Source organism: Capronia coronata (genome assembly GCF_000585585.1).
Source record: "Capronia coronata CBS 617.96 chromosome Unknown acBCG-supercont1.5, whole genome shotgun sequence".
Classification (NCBI taxonomy): domain Eukaryota; kingdom Fungi; phylum Ascomycota; class Eurotiomycetes; order Chaetothyriales; family Herpotrichiellaceae; genus Capronia; species Capronia coronata.
This window is the reverse complement of record NW_006912897.1, coordinates 1,871,817-1,886,998: the sequence shown is the minus strand read 5'-3', so window position 1 is coordinate 1,886,998 and position 15,182 is coordinate 1,871,817. Positions and strand designations below refer to the sequence as shown.

Below are 15,182 nucleotides of genomic sequence, written 5' to 3'. Positions count from 1 at the left end.
ACCGTGTCACACTTCCCTATAATTTGAAAGTCTTCTTAAGAGCTGCCAATGTGACCTCGTTGTATTGCTTGCCGGAATCAAGGATCGCTGTCGAAGCTGTTAGCAAAGAAAAGACAAGGACAATACTGGGGAATGCCCGGATCTCACCATCTAATAGCATAAAAGTGTGCGGTGCCCGCTTGAAGCGGACGATGTCAACCTCGCAACCGGCTTCCTTCATCTTGGCACCATACGCCTCGCCTTCGTCTCTCAGCACGTCCATTTCAGCGGTGATGACAAGCGCGGGAGCCAGGCCGGCAAAGTTGGGCGCCAAAATCGGCGAGACCTTCCAGTCATTCTCCAGATGGTCTGGGCGGGGAGTGCCCAGAAAGGCTTTGTGGAAGTACTCCATCCGCTCCCGGGGCAAGGGCTGCGTGTCGGCCAGGTCGTTGTAGGATGGGTAGGGCTGATCCGGGCGGATGGGACCGTCGCGGCTGAAGACGTGCAGGTCGGTGACGGGCACGGAGAGAATCTGGAGAGCGAGCGGGATGCCGGCGTCGCGACAGACATGGGCGACCACGGCGCTCAGGTGACCCCCGGCCGAACAGCCGCCGATGGCGATGCGCGAGAGGTCAAGGTTGAACTCATCCACTTTCTGGTCCCTGATCTGAGCCAAGTGGTCAGAAGAGGGTCTCTACAGATGTCGCCGTCCTGGGCCTGACGGAAGGGATTTGATTGGACTTACCCAGTGGAACGCAGCAACACAATCCTCGACCGGAATCGGGTACTTGTATTCTGGGGCCAGACGATAGTCGACATCAAAGACAACACAGTCCAAGGCACGAACGATGCGCTTGCAGAAATCATGGTCGGTCGGCAATCCTCCAAAGACCCAACCGCCGCCGTGGTAGTTGATATAGACTGGTTTCCTGGGCGCCGAGGCTGAGCTGGAGCCTTCTCGTTCATACACTCGTACTGTGATCTCGCCTCCGTCGACCGGGCATCGCTGGTCAGTCATCTTGACGCCGTCGTTGGGCACCAGTTCACGTCCATAGGCGATGGTGTACTTGAATGGGTCGGCTCGATAGCTTTCAATCGGCACCTGATGTGTGGCAAGGCGACCGGCATTGTATTTGTTGTAGTACTCGACATATGTTGGGTCGAAATCCGGGACGAGTTGAGCCGGAATGCTATTCAACAGCGGCTTTTCGATCACCACATGAATCGGAGTTTCTGACGCCATCTTTTCTTGCTATACCAGACAGTCTTGAAGGATGAGATACGGCCTTGATAGCACGCGATGGAATATAGGCTGGCTCACAACAACTATATGAATGTATGATGAGGAAGGGTATTGGGCATATTCGACGAGGCTTTCCCGTCCAGGTGGAGCCGGACATCGACGGCGCATGACGGATTTGCCGCAATACGGGATGGCACCGATGGCGGGATGCTTGACGGCATCTCCGTGTGACAGCCACTGATTCACGGCTTCTGATAAGGACTCTGATCAAACAACAAGCCACGGAATTCCCGTGATGCCCGCCCCGTATCAGTTACTGATCAGCGAGGCTGGACTCATTTCCCATATTGAGATTCAACGGCGAGCTCAGACCGCCTATCTTTTATTCCACTACCCAGGACTTACGGTAGTAGGACGATGGATTATAAAACTCCACCTCTGCGCCGTGTCTATATGACATGCAGCTCCTTCGAGTCGCAGTCGCACGTCTTATATCATTGTCACAACGCGTCGTGGTGTGAAATCTGCCAGTCTCTTCTTCCCGCTTAACAACAAAGACAGGCCAAGATGTTGCGATCGCTGGCCACGCTGCAAACCCGGCCTCTTGTACAGAACTTGATCGCCGGAACGGTTTTGTTCGGTACCGTCGGTATCTATGTTGCCATCGCCAACTTGGGTGCCGGAGCCGGCAAGCCCAATTCCCTGACGATGAACTACATTACCTCGTCGACCCTCTACGGTATCTTTGCCATCTCGGGCTTCTTCGCCGGCTCCATAATCAACCGCTTCGGACCCAAATATGCCGTCATGGTGAGTCCTTGTCGACTCGTTCCTTGAGATCAGAGTTGATATGTTGAAAGCTGGGCGCCTCTGGATATCCATTATATGTGACTGGTCTTCTCCTGTTCGATGAGTATGACATCCTAGTCCTGCCGATTCTCGGGGCCGTTGCCCTCGGCTTCAGTGCCGGCCAGCTCTGGGCGGGCGTGAACTATATTGCCATGGCATATGCGGATGAACACGAAAAAGGTTTGCTTGAAGATGCTGATGATTGGATCGATCGCTGACACTTCAAGGCCGATTCTATGGGTTTCAAGCCGCCATGCAAGCGTTCGGCAACCTGGTCGCGGCGTGCCTCGTGCTGGGAATCAACATCAGCAATGTCAGCAGTGGTGGCGTCCCGCTGTCAGTCTACCTCACCTTCATTGGAATCATGTGTGGGGCAACGGCCTTGACCTGGTTCCTCATCAAGCCGGAAGACGTCCGCCGTAAGGATGGAACTGCTTTGGCCATTTACAAACACGAGTCTCTGATCAAAGAAGTCGTGAGTGTCTGCAAGCTGGTCTTTGACTGGAAGGCCATGGCACTGGCTCCGGCGCTCTTTGTGACCGAATTTGTGCTGATTCTGCAGCCCGGCATCAGTGGTAAGTTTCCCGTCAAGATATCCCACCGCAGCGAGAGTCTACATACTGACGAGCCGCGTCCCATAGCCGTATACTTTGACCTGCGCACGCGATGTTTGGTCGCTGTCATCTCTGGTGTTGTCTCCACCATAGGTGCTTTCTCGTACGTTGGAGACAGCCTCCCCTTCACCCGTCATGTTTGCTGACCGACTCGACTAGGATGGGCATGCTCCTTGACTGGCCTCGCCTGAGTCGTCCCACACGCGCCCGAGTCGGGTTTTGTGTCCTTGCCTCCATCATCGTTAGCATCTATAGCGGCGAAGGTGGTTGGCTCTACAACGACCTGCCACAGGATGAGCCTGAGGACAACCCGGCGTACGACTGGACCAGCAGCCACTTCGCTGGATTCTTTGTCCTGGACGTCCTCTTCAGCACAGTGGGGGCCATGAGCCCGGTCTATGTTGCTTGGCTGCTGGCCTCTCTCACCAACGATCCCAGAAAGTCCGGACAATACGCAGGATTGATTCGATCAGTCATGGCCGCGGGAACGGCCGTGGCTTTCGGCATCGCCGCTGGGGGGACCTCGGACAGGCATCAATGGATCGTTCACACGGTCTTGCAGTTCGCTGCGTTGGTGCCTCAGGCAGTCGTGGCCTTTACTCAAATCACCGAAACCAATTACGGTAAAGAAGAGTTGGTCATAATTCCAGAGAGCATTGTCCCGGAGATCGAGGCACGCCAGCCTAACAAAGCTCTGGGGGCGGGAGATGGATCCTTTGCTGAGAAGGTCCGTGAGTTGGAGCCGTTTGTTTGATGATAGACAGAATGGTGAGGAGTTGGGTAAGAAATGAAGTCAACAGCGTTTCTTCTCAGAGGGTAGTCACAACGGGGTAGCCAACAGAGTAGCCAACAGAGTAGCCAACAGAGTAACTAATCGTGCCGAGAGTATAGTATTGGTATATATGTATGTACCAATGTAGAGCACTTTAAAAGGTGGTGATATCGGAAATAGACTTGGCACCCGGCATTATCCTCTTCGAATTGCGGGCACCAAATAGGTCGAAAACAACCAAACCAAACCAAACCACACCACCACGGTCTGTCACGCTGACGGTGAATGTTGATCCTCCTTCTTTACGGATCAGTTGAATGCTCATAATTCAATTCCCCCTCACGCTAACACCTTTCCCACGCCATATAGTTCAAAGCATGACCGTTCAACTGTATAGTGTATCCCGCCATGGCCTCACCAGAGATGCACTCCGCCTCCCCAACAACAACATCGACAACCACTACGACAACGAAAACTCTCTCACCAGAGGAGTTCACCACTTACATCAATGATCCTTGCCTTAACAGGACCTTCCAGCTGCCTGCCGATCCGTCGCGCGGCCGCCCCGAAGCCTTCCAGGTCTCCTATGCCGATTTTGGCTATCATCGCGAAGATGCCGGCGATGATTCTGACCGAGAGGAGCAGGTGTTTCTGTTCTTCGGGCCACTCATGTCTTCACGGCTGTTCCATGGTGCAAAGGATGGACTGGCGAAGAGGTACAAGGTCCGCTTCGTGAGCGCAGAACGCCCGGGCATTGGCAAGACCGACAGCGTACCGGCTGAGAGAATGCTCGAGGTTTGGCGGGGTGAGTCATCTAATTCAAAGATACATTCTTCAAAATGATACTACCAGCATCCACATTGCTGATCCCCAATTACAGAAGTCATGCCCGCCCTGCTCAACCACCTCGGCATCAAGCACGTCTCTGTAGGCTGCCACAGCGCGGGCACCGTCTTCGGGCTCGACTTTGCCGTTCACAATCCACAATTCCTACACCCCTCGCGGCCGTATATCGCCCTGGCCGGCCCCTGGATTCACCCATCGCATTCGGGCATGCGCGTCTGGTCGCTGGCCTCGTCGTTGCCGCGCTCGCTGATTGCCCAGACCGACAAGATGGCTGTCCTTGTCAACTCGTTGGGCCCTGCGGTCGGCGTCAGTTCCGCTGTCTCAGGCACTGTGTTGCAGCTCTGGTCCCAAGCAGAACCCTCAGGTCGCGAGGGCCCGGACGTCGACCTCGAGGAAGGCTTGCGCGACCGTGTGCCGAAGCACGTCTTCGCGGATAGTGTGCGTGGCCTGGGCCAAGAGACGCAGGTGCTACTGCGCAACGGGGTCGAGAAGGACGGCTGGTCCGACTGGGGCGACTTTGATGTGCTGGCGCCGCGCCTGGCCGAAGCAGTGAGACGGGTCGGGGGAGCCAGGCTGAAGGTGGATATGTTCTTTGCGGAGAAGGACAACATGATTGGCGATGCGGGCTCCAAGGGACCCAGGTGGTTCGAGGCGTGCTGGAGAGACGTAGATGGCGTGGATTTTGCGAGCGAAACGGTCAAAGGGACGGACCACGACCACGTCTGGGATCTGCGCTGGGACGTGATGGAAAGGGTGTTCAAAATGATGACGCAGGAGGCCTGAGATAGTGGTGAGTGTGCGAAGTGTCTATAAGGGGTCTTGCAGGCATTGTATTCGATGCCATTCCCATCAAGTGGTGGCAGAGGAAAGGTGAACCATGTCGAGGCTTGTCATAAGCATTTGAATGTGAAGGAGGATGTTTCTCCCGCTCTCTAGACGCTAAAAGTCTCAATTCCGCCATAAACTCCAGGTGAGTGAGCGGACAAGCGAAAGCGCTCAGTCTTTTGGTGCTGAGAACAACAACGCCTGTGGAAACAAGCAAAAAGGCTCCTCTTGTGTACGCCGGTCACAGTCTGCCCATAACGGCACAAGCACAACGCCAATCCGTCAGGCAACCCTGCTCCTTAAACCTCCAACCCATGCAAGACCTTATGGTACCAGTCGAAGTTCGGGTCCTTAGGACTGCTGAGCACCGCAAAGATGACCTCCTCCCACCAACCCCCTGCAAACTCGAAATCCTTCAACACCGAGACCCAAAGATCGCCCACCTCCTTCAGCGGATTGGCGAACGCACCGCAACCGAACGCACCCAGCACGATCTTGCGATGTCGATTCCGGATGGCAGTGCGAAGGACGATGCGCATCTTCTCCCGCATCAGTTCCCGATCACCGGCACTGGTATAGACGGCCGACATCGCAGGCGGTAGGTTGGCATTGGCCAGCACCTTCGTCTTGGGTTTGTGGATCGCCGCAGCCGAGACCACGCTGATGACAGGCAGTCGACTCGGGTCGCGGGCGTCCAGCACACCATGACCGTTGGCCAGACTGTCTCTGATGACGAGGATCGTGGGCGAATAGATGGCGGCCTTGTCGGGAATAGGGTAGTGGCGGATTTTGAGCGAATAGCTGAGCGACGTTCGGTAGCAGAGCGCCTCTTCCTGTGCCAGCGCACCCTTTCGGAACCCTCCTCCGGCGTGGATCGCGTTGGCCATGTTGAGAACACAGATGGGCTTGTCTGATGAGCGGCGGGATATTTGCAGAGCAGCCTCGATGGTGTCGCTGTTGATCACGCGGACTTTGGTCTTGGGGAGTCTCGGGCAGAAGGTCTGATCCAGCGGGCCAACCTGGTGCTTTTGGCAGAGGAAGCCGTCTGGTTTTGCGTCGGGACGCGTAATGAGTAGTCCAGGAAGAAGGCGGATGGTTTCTCTGGCGGTGTAGGCTAGTTGGTCTCGATCGAATGGTTTGGGAGGTCCCGAGGCAGGCGGCTTGGAGATCAATTGCCCACTAGGCGTGCGTGTCAAAACGCGCTGTGAGCGGCGTCGTTTCGGGGGTGAGGGTTTGTAATCGTCATCATCATCGTGATCACTGCCGCGCTTGTTTCTGTTGTGGGCCATAGTCGTAGAGCATTCGCCGTCTAATGGTAGTAGAGAAGAATGTAGAGAGTCTAAAAGTGAGGAATAGATCTGGGAGTAAATTGCGGGGCAAGGCTGAAATGTCAGGGAGTCTGCAAGTCACAAGGCTCCGAAGCACTGCCTAATAATGCTTGGCGAGATCGGACTGCGGCGTCACAGTTTAGATGCCGCTATAGGGTCATTCAAGTGATTGACCTGCCGTTACACCAGATATATATCTACCTGTACCTGTACTTGTATCTGGAAAGCATTACGGTTGATTGCAGACCATCATAAATTGATTACGGACTTCATCACAATCACTTGTCTCACCACAAAGACGCGGGAATCAGCAAACATCGACAAACAGCAAACCAACCCCCAGGCCCCCATCTCACGCCGTGGCTATGGACCTCGACGAGACCATGACGACCTCAACCTCCTCCACCCCGTCAGCGCTTCAAGATACCACCGAGATCGACGAGTCCTTCGAAGACGACAGCCTGTTTCCTGAGCCCACCGACAACAACGGCGGCGGCGACGGCGGCACCGACCATCCACGAACACCACCGGCAAGCGACCACCTCAGTGCCTCTGCACCAGGCGACCTATCTCCACCACTGTCGCAGCCACAATCTCAGAGCGACGAGGGAGCAGTGTCGACGACTCAAGCAAGAGGCGCAGGAACAGGATCATCCATGCCGAATGGCAGCCACGTGGGCGCAAACATAGCTGCGACTAGAAGTGCGCCGAGATCTACAGCACCATCTGCGATCGATGCGGCCCAACGAGGGGAAGAGCCGACCGAATCCCAGGCACCAAACAGCAACGAGCGAGATGAGCGGCCAGGGTGGGGATGGAAGAACAAGAAGGCCCAGGAAGAGCTGCAGCGTGCTTGGGACAGCATCATCGACCGGGATTTCAATCTTAAGGAATACGGCGACGTGGTGATGCTGGGCAAGGCACAGTTGGCGCAGCAATGAATGGTTCACATAACACTGTTGAACATGGGAAATTTTGGAATTACGAAGCACTTTGAACTCGGCATGCATGGCGACGGGCGTATGGGGCATTGCAGATGTATAAACAGAAGGCTGCCGATGGCCGTCAACCATCAAGCATAATCAATGGAAAGCTTGAATGAAGCAGTCAATCTTCTTGATCGCTACATATGATGCCTCAGGAACGTCTTTGTATGGTGTTGCCCACATCCGCGTGAACACAATGAATTGGCGTAGTCGCTCTGATGACGCCCAACGGACATGTGCCCGGTTCTGCCTTTCTTGATTGCAGTATGCCCGTGTTGAGCATGAGGCGTTGCTTGAAAAGTGGTGAGTAGGTAAAGGCGTTTCTGGAGCGGCCGTGGTGTCTGGTCGTAATCATGCTAGACTCGCATGCATGATCAGACAAGAGACCGGTTCGAGATCGTGGTCAAGCCTGGCATCCCCGCTGAGGATCCATTCTCCAAAATACTGCCTGGATATCGCTGATATGCTGGCTTGGTAGAGTTCTGAGGTCATCTGTGCATTGCTCAAGGCCGTCCTGGGAGGAGACCAGCACACAAGAACTGCCAGATAGGCGGTATCACTGTTTTCCACCCAACATTTATTTGCATCAGTGTGACAAGGCCCCAGCACAGCACTGTCATGTTCGAACGGATAGGTCCTGTTGTGCCAGATGCCAGACGTCGGCACATCAATAGCCACTCATGAATATTCGTTTCCTCTCGCTGCCGGCTTTCATCTTTCTTGCAGGGACCATTCCTCCATATCCTGCTCACTTTTTTCCCGGGGCCGGCGCCAACCCAGGCACATTACTATACCGCTCATCTCTCTCCGTCTTGAAAAGCACCTGACACCAAAACTCCTTGGCATCAGCATCCCACCAAGTCCAATACCTCCCTTCGCGTCGATCGACCTCGCGCGACTGCAACTTGAACGCACACGTCTCGTACGGCTCCGCGGCAACGAGTAAATACTGATAATCTCGATCCGGCTCTTCGACCTTCTGCTCAAAGGCGCTCATAAACCGCACACGAGGCTGGACCCCCGGCGCGATCTCCGGATACAGCAGCTGGAAAAGCAACCCGACCTGTCGAGTCAACGGGTCGCGAACCTTGGTGATCTTGTAGCCCGGCCGGCCGATTTTGACCGCATTCTTGCGCACTTGTACGCCCATCATGCCTCCGGGTCCGCCGAGCATTTGGCCATCCTTTTGCATTTCTTTCTGTTCCCGTGCCGCCCGTCGTGCCAGGTTCGTTTGGTGTTTCCGCCCCTGCGTGTGTGCCAGGTAGGAGCCATCGTTTTGGTGTACCGTAAGACAGAGCCGGCATTCGAAGGAGCCGACGTGGTTTTTGAAGAAGTAGGGGTCTTTGTCGAGATCGATCGTTTCTAGGGCGAGCTTTCGTAGTCGTTCTCTGCGGTCGGCGTTGGTAGCGGAGTGTGAGGCGACGCCGCCACCGCCGAATTTGGAGCCGGCACGGTTTTGGTAGTCCATTTTGACGACGAAGGAAACAGACGTCAATTGGTACCAAAAGACGCAGTTACAGTATCAGTGGACTCGAACGTAGGTGGAGGTGGAGGGTGTTGGCGATGATGATGATGGAAAAGGTCGGTTGTGATGGTTGATTGTCATATGGTAGGACAGGCGAAGTCAAGCTAAGAATTTCCGCAGCCTTCCTCCGCACTGTCGGGTGGACCGCAAGGCTGTAGCGCGCCCGCACATGCTAGGAATCAATCACTCTAGACCACTACTCCTACATCCCCCTGCGAGATCACAACCTCCATATAGTCCTACCTTCTGCTCTTATCCCAACATGGCAGAATCCTACTACAACAGCTCCTCAACTCCAGGCATGCCCAATGCGGGACCCATCTCGTCGACACCGGCATCTCCTATCACAGCAGCAGCCCCCCCTCCACCTCCACCTCCTCCACCCAAACCAACTTCACATATGAGCGCCGACCCAAGTCGATCCGCTACCCCATTGGGCTCATCGACTCCTATCATATCTGGCTCATCTCAGGCTGGCGTGTCGGTGAACTCGCCTCGTCCACAACCGCCGCTGCCAACAGTCCAAGGCTCATATTCTGCAACACCAGCCACTGGCCACACACAGCAAGGGCGGCAACAGGAACATATCCCCATTCCGCCTCCGTCACTCTCTGATCGATGGGTCCCGAAACAGCTTCAAGATAAGCCGACCAGTGAACTCCACCCGCTTGTCAACAACCCTTCTCTGCTGGCATCGTTGGCGACCACCCACCCCTCGTACGCATCCTCACTCGTCCCGCTACGATCCGCGATCGAAGCAAACATTCAACTTGCACAACAGGTAGCGCAGGTGGAAAATCAATTGCGCCAATTGCGAGACGAAACTGCACAGTTGCTGCTGAATCATACATCTCTACAGAACCAGTGGAGAAGGAAACAGCGTGAAATGGACGATGCTCTGTCACCGTGGGGTCCTAGACAAATGTATCAACGGCTAGTTTCGAGCATCAGTGAACAGGAGGCTGTACTTCGAGCTATGGAAGAGAGCTTCCTGGAGGGGTCCAGCGATGGCGACGGGTACTATGGTGGTGGTGATGGAAAAGCTAGTGAGAAGGAGGTGACCGAATGGATCCGTAGGATCAGAGAAGGAGCTACAACTCTCGCAAAGAGAAGGGAAATGCGAGCTCGTTGGGACGAAGGAAGAGTCGGCGGGTGGAGATGAACGCTATTTAATGATGTGAATTGACTCTAACCTAATACTGTTCACACCAATCCATCAACACGACACCCTTCTTCAAACCCCAGTTTCTATAGAGCAGATGCCAGGACGAGGCATGCAACAACACACGACAGACTGGAGTACAGAGCTGCACTTGTGTAACGAACGGGCACACCGTCGCTGGCTTTTTCGCTGCTCTGAGCGCGATAAACCGCCTTGGAAGCCGATTGAGCGGCTCTGGACTCGGACACTGCCAGTACAGACTCCGAAGAAGCTGCTAGCGAAAGAAGTTCCGCCGTGGTCGCCAGGCTCGTATCACCCTGGCTTGTTGCTCTGCGCGACTCGCTGCTGGCGGTTCTAGAAAGTGCTTTGGCCATATCCGAACGTGATCTGGCGGCGCTTGACAAGGAACTGATCTGGGATTCGTATGACTTGATGCTTGAAACCCATCCGTCGATGACAGGGTCGGCGCGACGAACCAGTCCAAGTTTGTTGATCGTTATTGTAGGCTCGTCGGTGGTTGCTGCAACCATCATAGGGGGAGTTGTGATGGTGGCATAGTAGTTCTTGACGTTTGCTGGCATGTCCTCATACTATTGAGGAAGAGTGTCGCCGGAGAACTCTTGAGCCAAGGACTGAACAGCAGTATCAGAGTCGCTGTTGAGCATTGCTTCTTTGACCGAGTCTGGCATTGCCGAGTCGACTTCTTCGGCAATGGTGTTGGACTGATCGATGTCAATCACAATTGGTGACTTCTTCTTCAATTCCGGCTTGGGAGGTTGAGCCGGGGCGGCTGGGATGACGAATTGCTCCTCCTTTGGGGTACGAGCGATGAGCATTGAGTCTGCTGGGGACTCGCCTGCTTGGTCTTCAGGATTGAATGGCCCAGCTTTGTCCTTGGAGGATCCATCTTTGTCCATCCACCCAGAGTTGTCTTTTAGGGGGAAGGCTTCTGGTGGACACTGAATGAGTTGGATCGTGCAGCCTTGGTTGATGACGCATGCCTCACCATCAGACGTGCGGGATGCCAAACAGTGTGCAAATTTCAAAACTTCGGCACAAGACCCGGCATTGGCAGTGAAGCAGACCAAGTCCGTTCCGGTGTTTCTCTCCAACAACCCAGCTCTTACACTCGGATATGCGAGTACCTGTTGAATAGGGAAGGGCCCATGAACATGCCTATTGGTGACGCGTGCTGCCGGCGTAAGAGGACTGCAACTGGTATGGGAGTTTCGGGTGGCCAGGGTTGCCGAGATCTCAGCCAAGATGACAGAAAGAAGGAGAGTTTTGCTGTACATCTTGACGACGAGACGAGGCGCGAATGGTTCGAGAGAGCGTCAAGCTAGAAACAACAGGTGCAGAAGGATGCGATACAGGGAGATAAAGAGCGGACTTCAACTGCAGCTACACTCGGTTGCCCAAGCAAAGCTCAAGAATGGATGCTTCCAAGTACGTGGTGCTGGTGGTAATGGTATGAAGAACGTGAGGAGCAGGATTCTAGAAAAGGACATGATAAAGGTGGAAGCAAAGCGTGGGAGGCACCTTCCCATGCAGCTTCCTTCCAATCTCACCTTGCGCAACGTCATATTCTCCCATTTTGATGTATACCCGACAAGACAGAGGAAGGAGGACGCATGAATGAAGAGAAGGAAGGAAGGATGTGATCTTCGTTACAGGCGCGCTCGGCCGAGCGAGTCCTACGAGCTGACGTAGAATATGCTGCAGGTGATGTAGATTTGCGACATCATACTCAGGGGCGCAGACTGGTAACTGACCTACAAGCTCCTCACAATGCTCTTTCTGTGAGATACTCGTAGAAGGATAGAGGAGAATGCGATAGATGTTGCCTGATCGATCGATGGATCTGCTTGGTTGATTCCCGGGCCCTATCTTATGCCCGCGGAGGCACCACGGAGCGGTTACTCTTTGTCGTGGCTATGCTGTTGCCTGATCGTCAGACGCTGCTTGGCAATTGGCTGAATTCCCGCAAGGCTGCAATCACGTGGAGGAATCGCTTTTATCCCTTACAACCGAACAGCGAGATGACCGCCGCATCTTGCACGATATAAGGGTGATCTGGGGTCGAAAGGATTTGGAAAGAAGTCTGGCTCATGGCAGGCTATATTCACCAATAGAGAAAGTGCAATTCTACTCAACCGTCATCAATTGGCCTTAGCTGAACTGACGGATCAAATCGCTGACTTTTTCACACCCTCTGATTGGCCAGACGCATAGAGTTTGGAGGAACCCCCTTCACGTCCTACGCTCATCCTGGCGCGATATAAGAGGAGAGGCAAGATATCATATTCTCACCGCTGAAGACAGATAGAATTCTTGGATCTCAATAAGTCTTTTACTTTCCAATTCTTTGACGATTCCTACCGAATATCGTGGAGACCGGGAAAATAGGAATAGTGTTGGGCAAATCAACGCAAGGCGAGGCTTACAACATGACCAGCCAGGACGGCGACCGGCTATTAGTGACGAGCCAGAACGGCACATCGTCACAAAGAGTAACGCTCCCAACAGCACCCGATCTTGAAGCGAACAGACCGTTGCTATCAAGAACATCCACCCTTCAAGGTTCCGAAGGTCAACCAGTGCGCGGATTGATGTCCGACAAGAGTTCCCAGAGAAGTATGGGCGGCTTTTGGTCAAGACTCCGACTCGATGCGAGGATAGTGTCCGATTCGATATTGGGATTGTCGGATGGTCTCACCGTACCGTTTGCCCTCACAGCAGGCCTGACGGCTTTGGGAGACACTCGAGTCGTGATATTGGGAGGCCTTGCAGAACTCGTTGCTGGAGCAATATCAATGGGACTAGGCGGATATGTGGGGGCCAAAAGCGAAGTGTAAGTTGACTCCCAAGGCGACAATATCATTCCTCATCGACTAACATCAGACAGAGACTCGTACCACGCAACAGATCGAAGTTGCGATGATTTGATCTGGCAAGAACCAGACACAGCGCGAGACTATGTCCAAGAATATTTTGAGCAATTCGGATTGTCCGTGGAAGACACCAAACGGATAGCGGACCAGATCAAAGCCTCACCTCCAACATTCAAAGAATTTCTTATGCAACATCATTTCCAAGCGGCCAAGCCAGACACTGGACGGCCCTACCTCTCAGCCATTACCCTGGGAGTCAGTTATTTCGTCGGCGGATTTCTCCCGATGATACCATATTTCCTCGTGCCCCGAAACGATGTTCTAGCCGGACTCTGGTGGAGCATCGCATTGATGGGGGTTGTCCTGCTGCTCTTTGGCTATGTCAAGACTGGAGTCGTTCGAGGTTGGACAGGCAAAGACAACTATCGGGCTTGCATAGGAGGAGCAGTGCAGATGCTGGTAGTAGGAGTGTTGGCAGCAGGTGCCGCAGTGGCTCTGGTTCGACTCATCAATCAGAGCTAACGAGGAAAAGTGGTCTTGTTCACTGCGAACAAATCAAGCAAAGACGAGCACATTATTTGCAAATGGCAATGGCAAAGCACGTCGACTTGGGCTTTCGGATCCGTTGCTCACCAATCTCTTCTCACGTTCCCCCAGCGTAGCCATGGGCACAGTTCTCCTCCACAAGTTGAGAGCCCCAGAGCGGGTACATTCTGGAAGAAGGGCTCGAGCGTCCAGGTCAGGGTCTCAAGGGTCTTGGAGGCACACTTGAAGTTCAGGCAACTCAGGGCACGATTCGGAGGCGGCCGTCTGTAGGCTCGGTGCTTCGTGAGTGCGAATCCACCCGGCCCAAAGACCAAAGAGACATCGAGACGAGGGACTCGGCACTGTGGACCGGAATGGGCAGAATAAATCGACCCTCAAGAAATGGCTTCGATTGGACAGCAGATACCCGGGAAAAGTCCTTCGATGAAAACTCTACATCGTAGAGAAGCTGTACAACTAGACCTGAGTAATGAGTGGATCCAATGCAGATTTTTCTGACTCCGACAATGTAACCACGTGACGGATGATTTTAGCTCAAGGCGTCACGTGGAAGCTGAGCACGTGGCCTCTTCGTGATAATGATGGCTTATGTAACCCTCCTCGCACGGCCACGCGGGTTGTGTGAGAAGCTCGTGAAATCAACCACCTTCATTCAGCGGACATGAGGAGTCAGTCTGTCTGCATAGGAGGAGCCTCTGTCCCTTTTCGTCTCGTCGCTTATTTCGGCTGTCCATCCCTGTTGAAGATGTTGAATTAGGGTAAGGATGGAGATCATCAAAGGACTTGGGTTAAACTTTCAGATTCTATGTCTTAGTTGAATATCCTGTTCCGTCAGTCTCGAGAGGCCAGCGATGATCACACAGGCGATGTGCAGTGGTCCTCGACCAAAGATTATGTTTGTGGACTAACATGTTTCACCTGTCACCAAACTCCGATATGCCCATACGTCGATCTCGAGAAGGTGATCTCGTGTTTCTTTGTACGCACTAAACGTCCGAACAATCTGCTCTGGAAAGCAAGTTACATGAGATCCCCATTTGTCCATCTGAGGCTATATACAATATTTATTCGGCTTCATAATGTTTGAGATTCACGGGACGACTGTCGGCCTTCAGACCTGAAGCGGAAGCCTTTGATGGCACTATTCCCTTCCATTCTCATGCTCCACTGTCCTGCCCATGTCTTGATCCAGGAATACCAAGCAAGATGTGTTCCACGGCTTCAAGACAGCCGTCGTCCATCGCATAGCGGAAGAAAGCCTGACTTGATAGGACAAGGCTGATGCTAAAGGCGAGACTCAAGGATACAGAGATTCAGCAGGACGACCCGTTCGTCACCCGGCACATTTCCATTTCTGGGACATCGCAATTTGATGAGCTCGCCTCCACACTCCATATTGATCAGAGCATCCATGTGCCATGGAGATTATGGTTTCAGACACGCCCGGCAAGTTCGGCCTGAACCGCAGTATATTGTTTGTTTGTTGTTATCCACTGGCACTGGTCTGAGGGACGATCACAACCACAACCGCTTAGTTAGTATCATGTGGGTTGGCTCTCCTGCTTACCGCACTCCATTGGATCCATGACTTGATGCACGGCCGAACTTTGGGAAAG

At 53.7% G+C, this 15,182-nt stretch overlaps 9 protein-coding genes across 9 annotated transcripts; 5 read left to right on the top strand and 4 right to left on the bottom strand.

Annotated features, from left to right (window-relative positions):
- Positions 1–16: 16 nt before the first annotated feature.
- On the bottom strand, positions 17–1,222 carry A1O1_06355 (uncharacterized protein; the record flags this gene model as incomplete). The annotated part of the gene is made up of 3 exons (XM_007727234.1): positions 17–87; positions 148–646; positions 725–1,222. The coding sequence occupies 3 exons, from the start codon at positions 1,220–1,222 to the stop codon at positions 17–19; spliced, it is 1,068 nt and encodes a 355-aa protein (XP_007725424.1).
- A 567-nt stretch (positions 1,223–1,789) lies between these two features.
- On the top strand, positions 1,790–3,439 carry A1O1_06354 (uncharacterized protein; the record flags this gene model as incomplete). The annotated part of the gene is made up of 5 exons (XM_007727233.1): positions 1,790–2,032; positions 2,083–2,251; positions 2,299–2,646; positions 2,713–2,788; positions 2,845–3,439. The coding sequence occupies 5 exons, from the start codon at positions 1,790–1,792 to the stop codon at positions 3,437–3,439; spliced, it is 1,431 nt and encodes a 476-aa protein (XP_007725423.1).
- Positions 3,440–3,865: 426 nt separating this feature from the next.
- Positions 3,866–5,086, top strand: A1O1_06353 (uncharacterized protein; the record flags this gene model as incomplete). Its single annotated transcript, XM_007727232.1, has 2 exons — positions 3,866–4,262; positions 4,338–5,086. The coding sequence occupies 2 exons, from the start codon at positions 3,866–3,868 to the stop codon at positions 5,084–5,086; spliced, it is 1,146 nt and encodes a 381-aa protein (XP_007725422.1).
- A 341-nt stretch (positions 5,087–5,427) lies between these two features.
- Positions 5,428–6,417, bottom strand: A1O1_06352 (uncharacterized protein; the record flags this gene model as incomplete). The annotated part of the gene is made up of 1 exon (XM_007727231.1): positions 5,428–6,417. The coding sequence occupies one exon, from the start codon at positions 6,415–6,417 to the stop codon at positions 5,428–5,430; it is 990 nt and encodes a 329-aa protein (XP_007725421.1).
- Positions 6,418–6,821: 404 nt separating this feature from the next.
- Positions 6,822–7,397, top strand: A1O1_06351 (uncharacterized protein; the record flags this gene model as incomplete). The annotated part of the gene is made up of 1 exon (XM_007727230.1): positions 6,822–7,397. One exon carries the CDS (start codon positions 6,822–6,824, stop codon positions 7,395–7,397), a length of 576 nt encoding a protein of 191 aa, XP_007725420.1.
- A 793-nt stretch (positions 7,398–8,190) lies between these two features.
- Positions 8,191–8,910, bottom strand: A1O1_06350 (uncharacterized protein; the record flags this gene model as incomplete). The annotated part of the gene is made up of 1 exon (XM_007727229.1): positions 8,191–8,910. The coding sequence occupies one exon, from the start codon at positions 8,908–8,910 to the stop codon at positions 8,191–8,193; it is 720 nt and encodes a 239-aa protein (XP_007725419.1).
- Positions 8,911–9,229: 319 nt separating this feature from the next.
- Positions 9,230–10,129, top strand: A1O1_06349 (uncharacterized protein; the record flags this gene model as incomplete). The annotated part of the gene is made up of 1 exon (XM_007727228.1): positions 9,230–10,129. One exon carries the CDS (start codon positions 9,230–9,232, stop codon positions 10,127–10,129), a length of 900 nt encoding a protein of 299 aa, XP_007725418.1.
- Positions 10,130–10,719: 590 nt separating this feature from the next.
- Positions 10,720–11,424, bottom strand: A1O1_06348 (uncharacterized protein; the record flags this gene model as incomplete). Its single annotated transcript, XM_007727227.1, has 1 exon — positions 10,720–11,424. One exon carries the CDS (start codon positions 11,422–11,424, stop codon positions 10,720–10,722), a length of 705 nt encoding a protein of 234 aa, XP_007725417.1.
- A 1,152-nt stretch (positions 11,425–12,576) lies between these two features.
- On the top strand, positions 12,577–13,542 carry A1O1_06347 (uncharacterized protein; the record flags this gene model as incomplete). The annotated part of the gene is made up of 2 exons (XM_007727226.1): positions 12,577–12,980; positions 13,035–13,542. The coding sequence occupies 2 exons, from the start codon at positions 12,577–12,579 to the stop codon at positions 13,540–13,542; spliced, it is 912 nt and encodes a 303-aa protein (XP_007725416.1).
- Between the last annotated feature and the right edge of the window lie 1,640 nt (positions 13,543–15,182).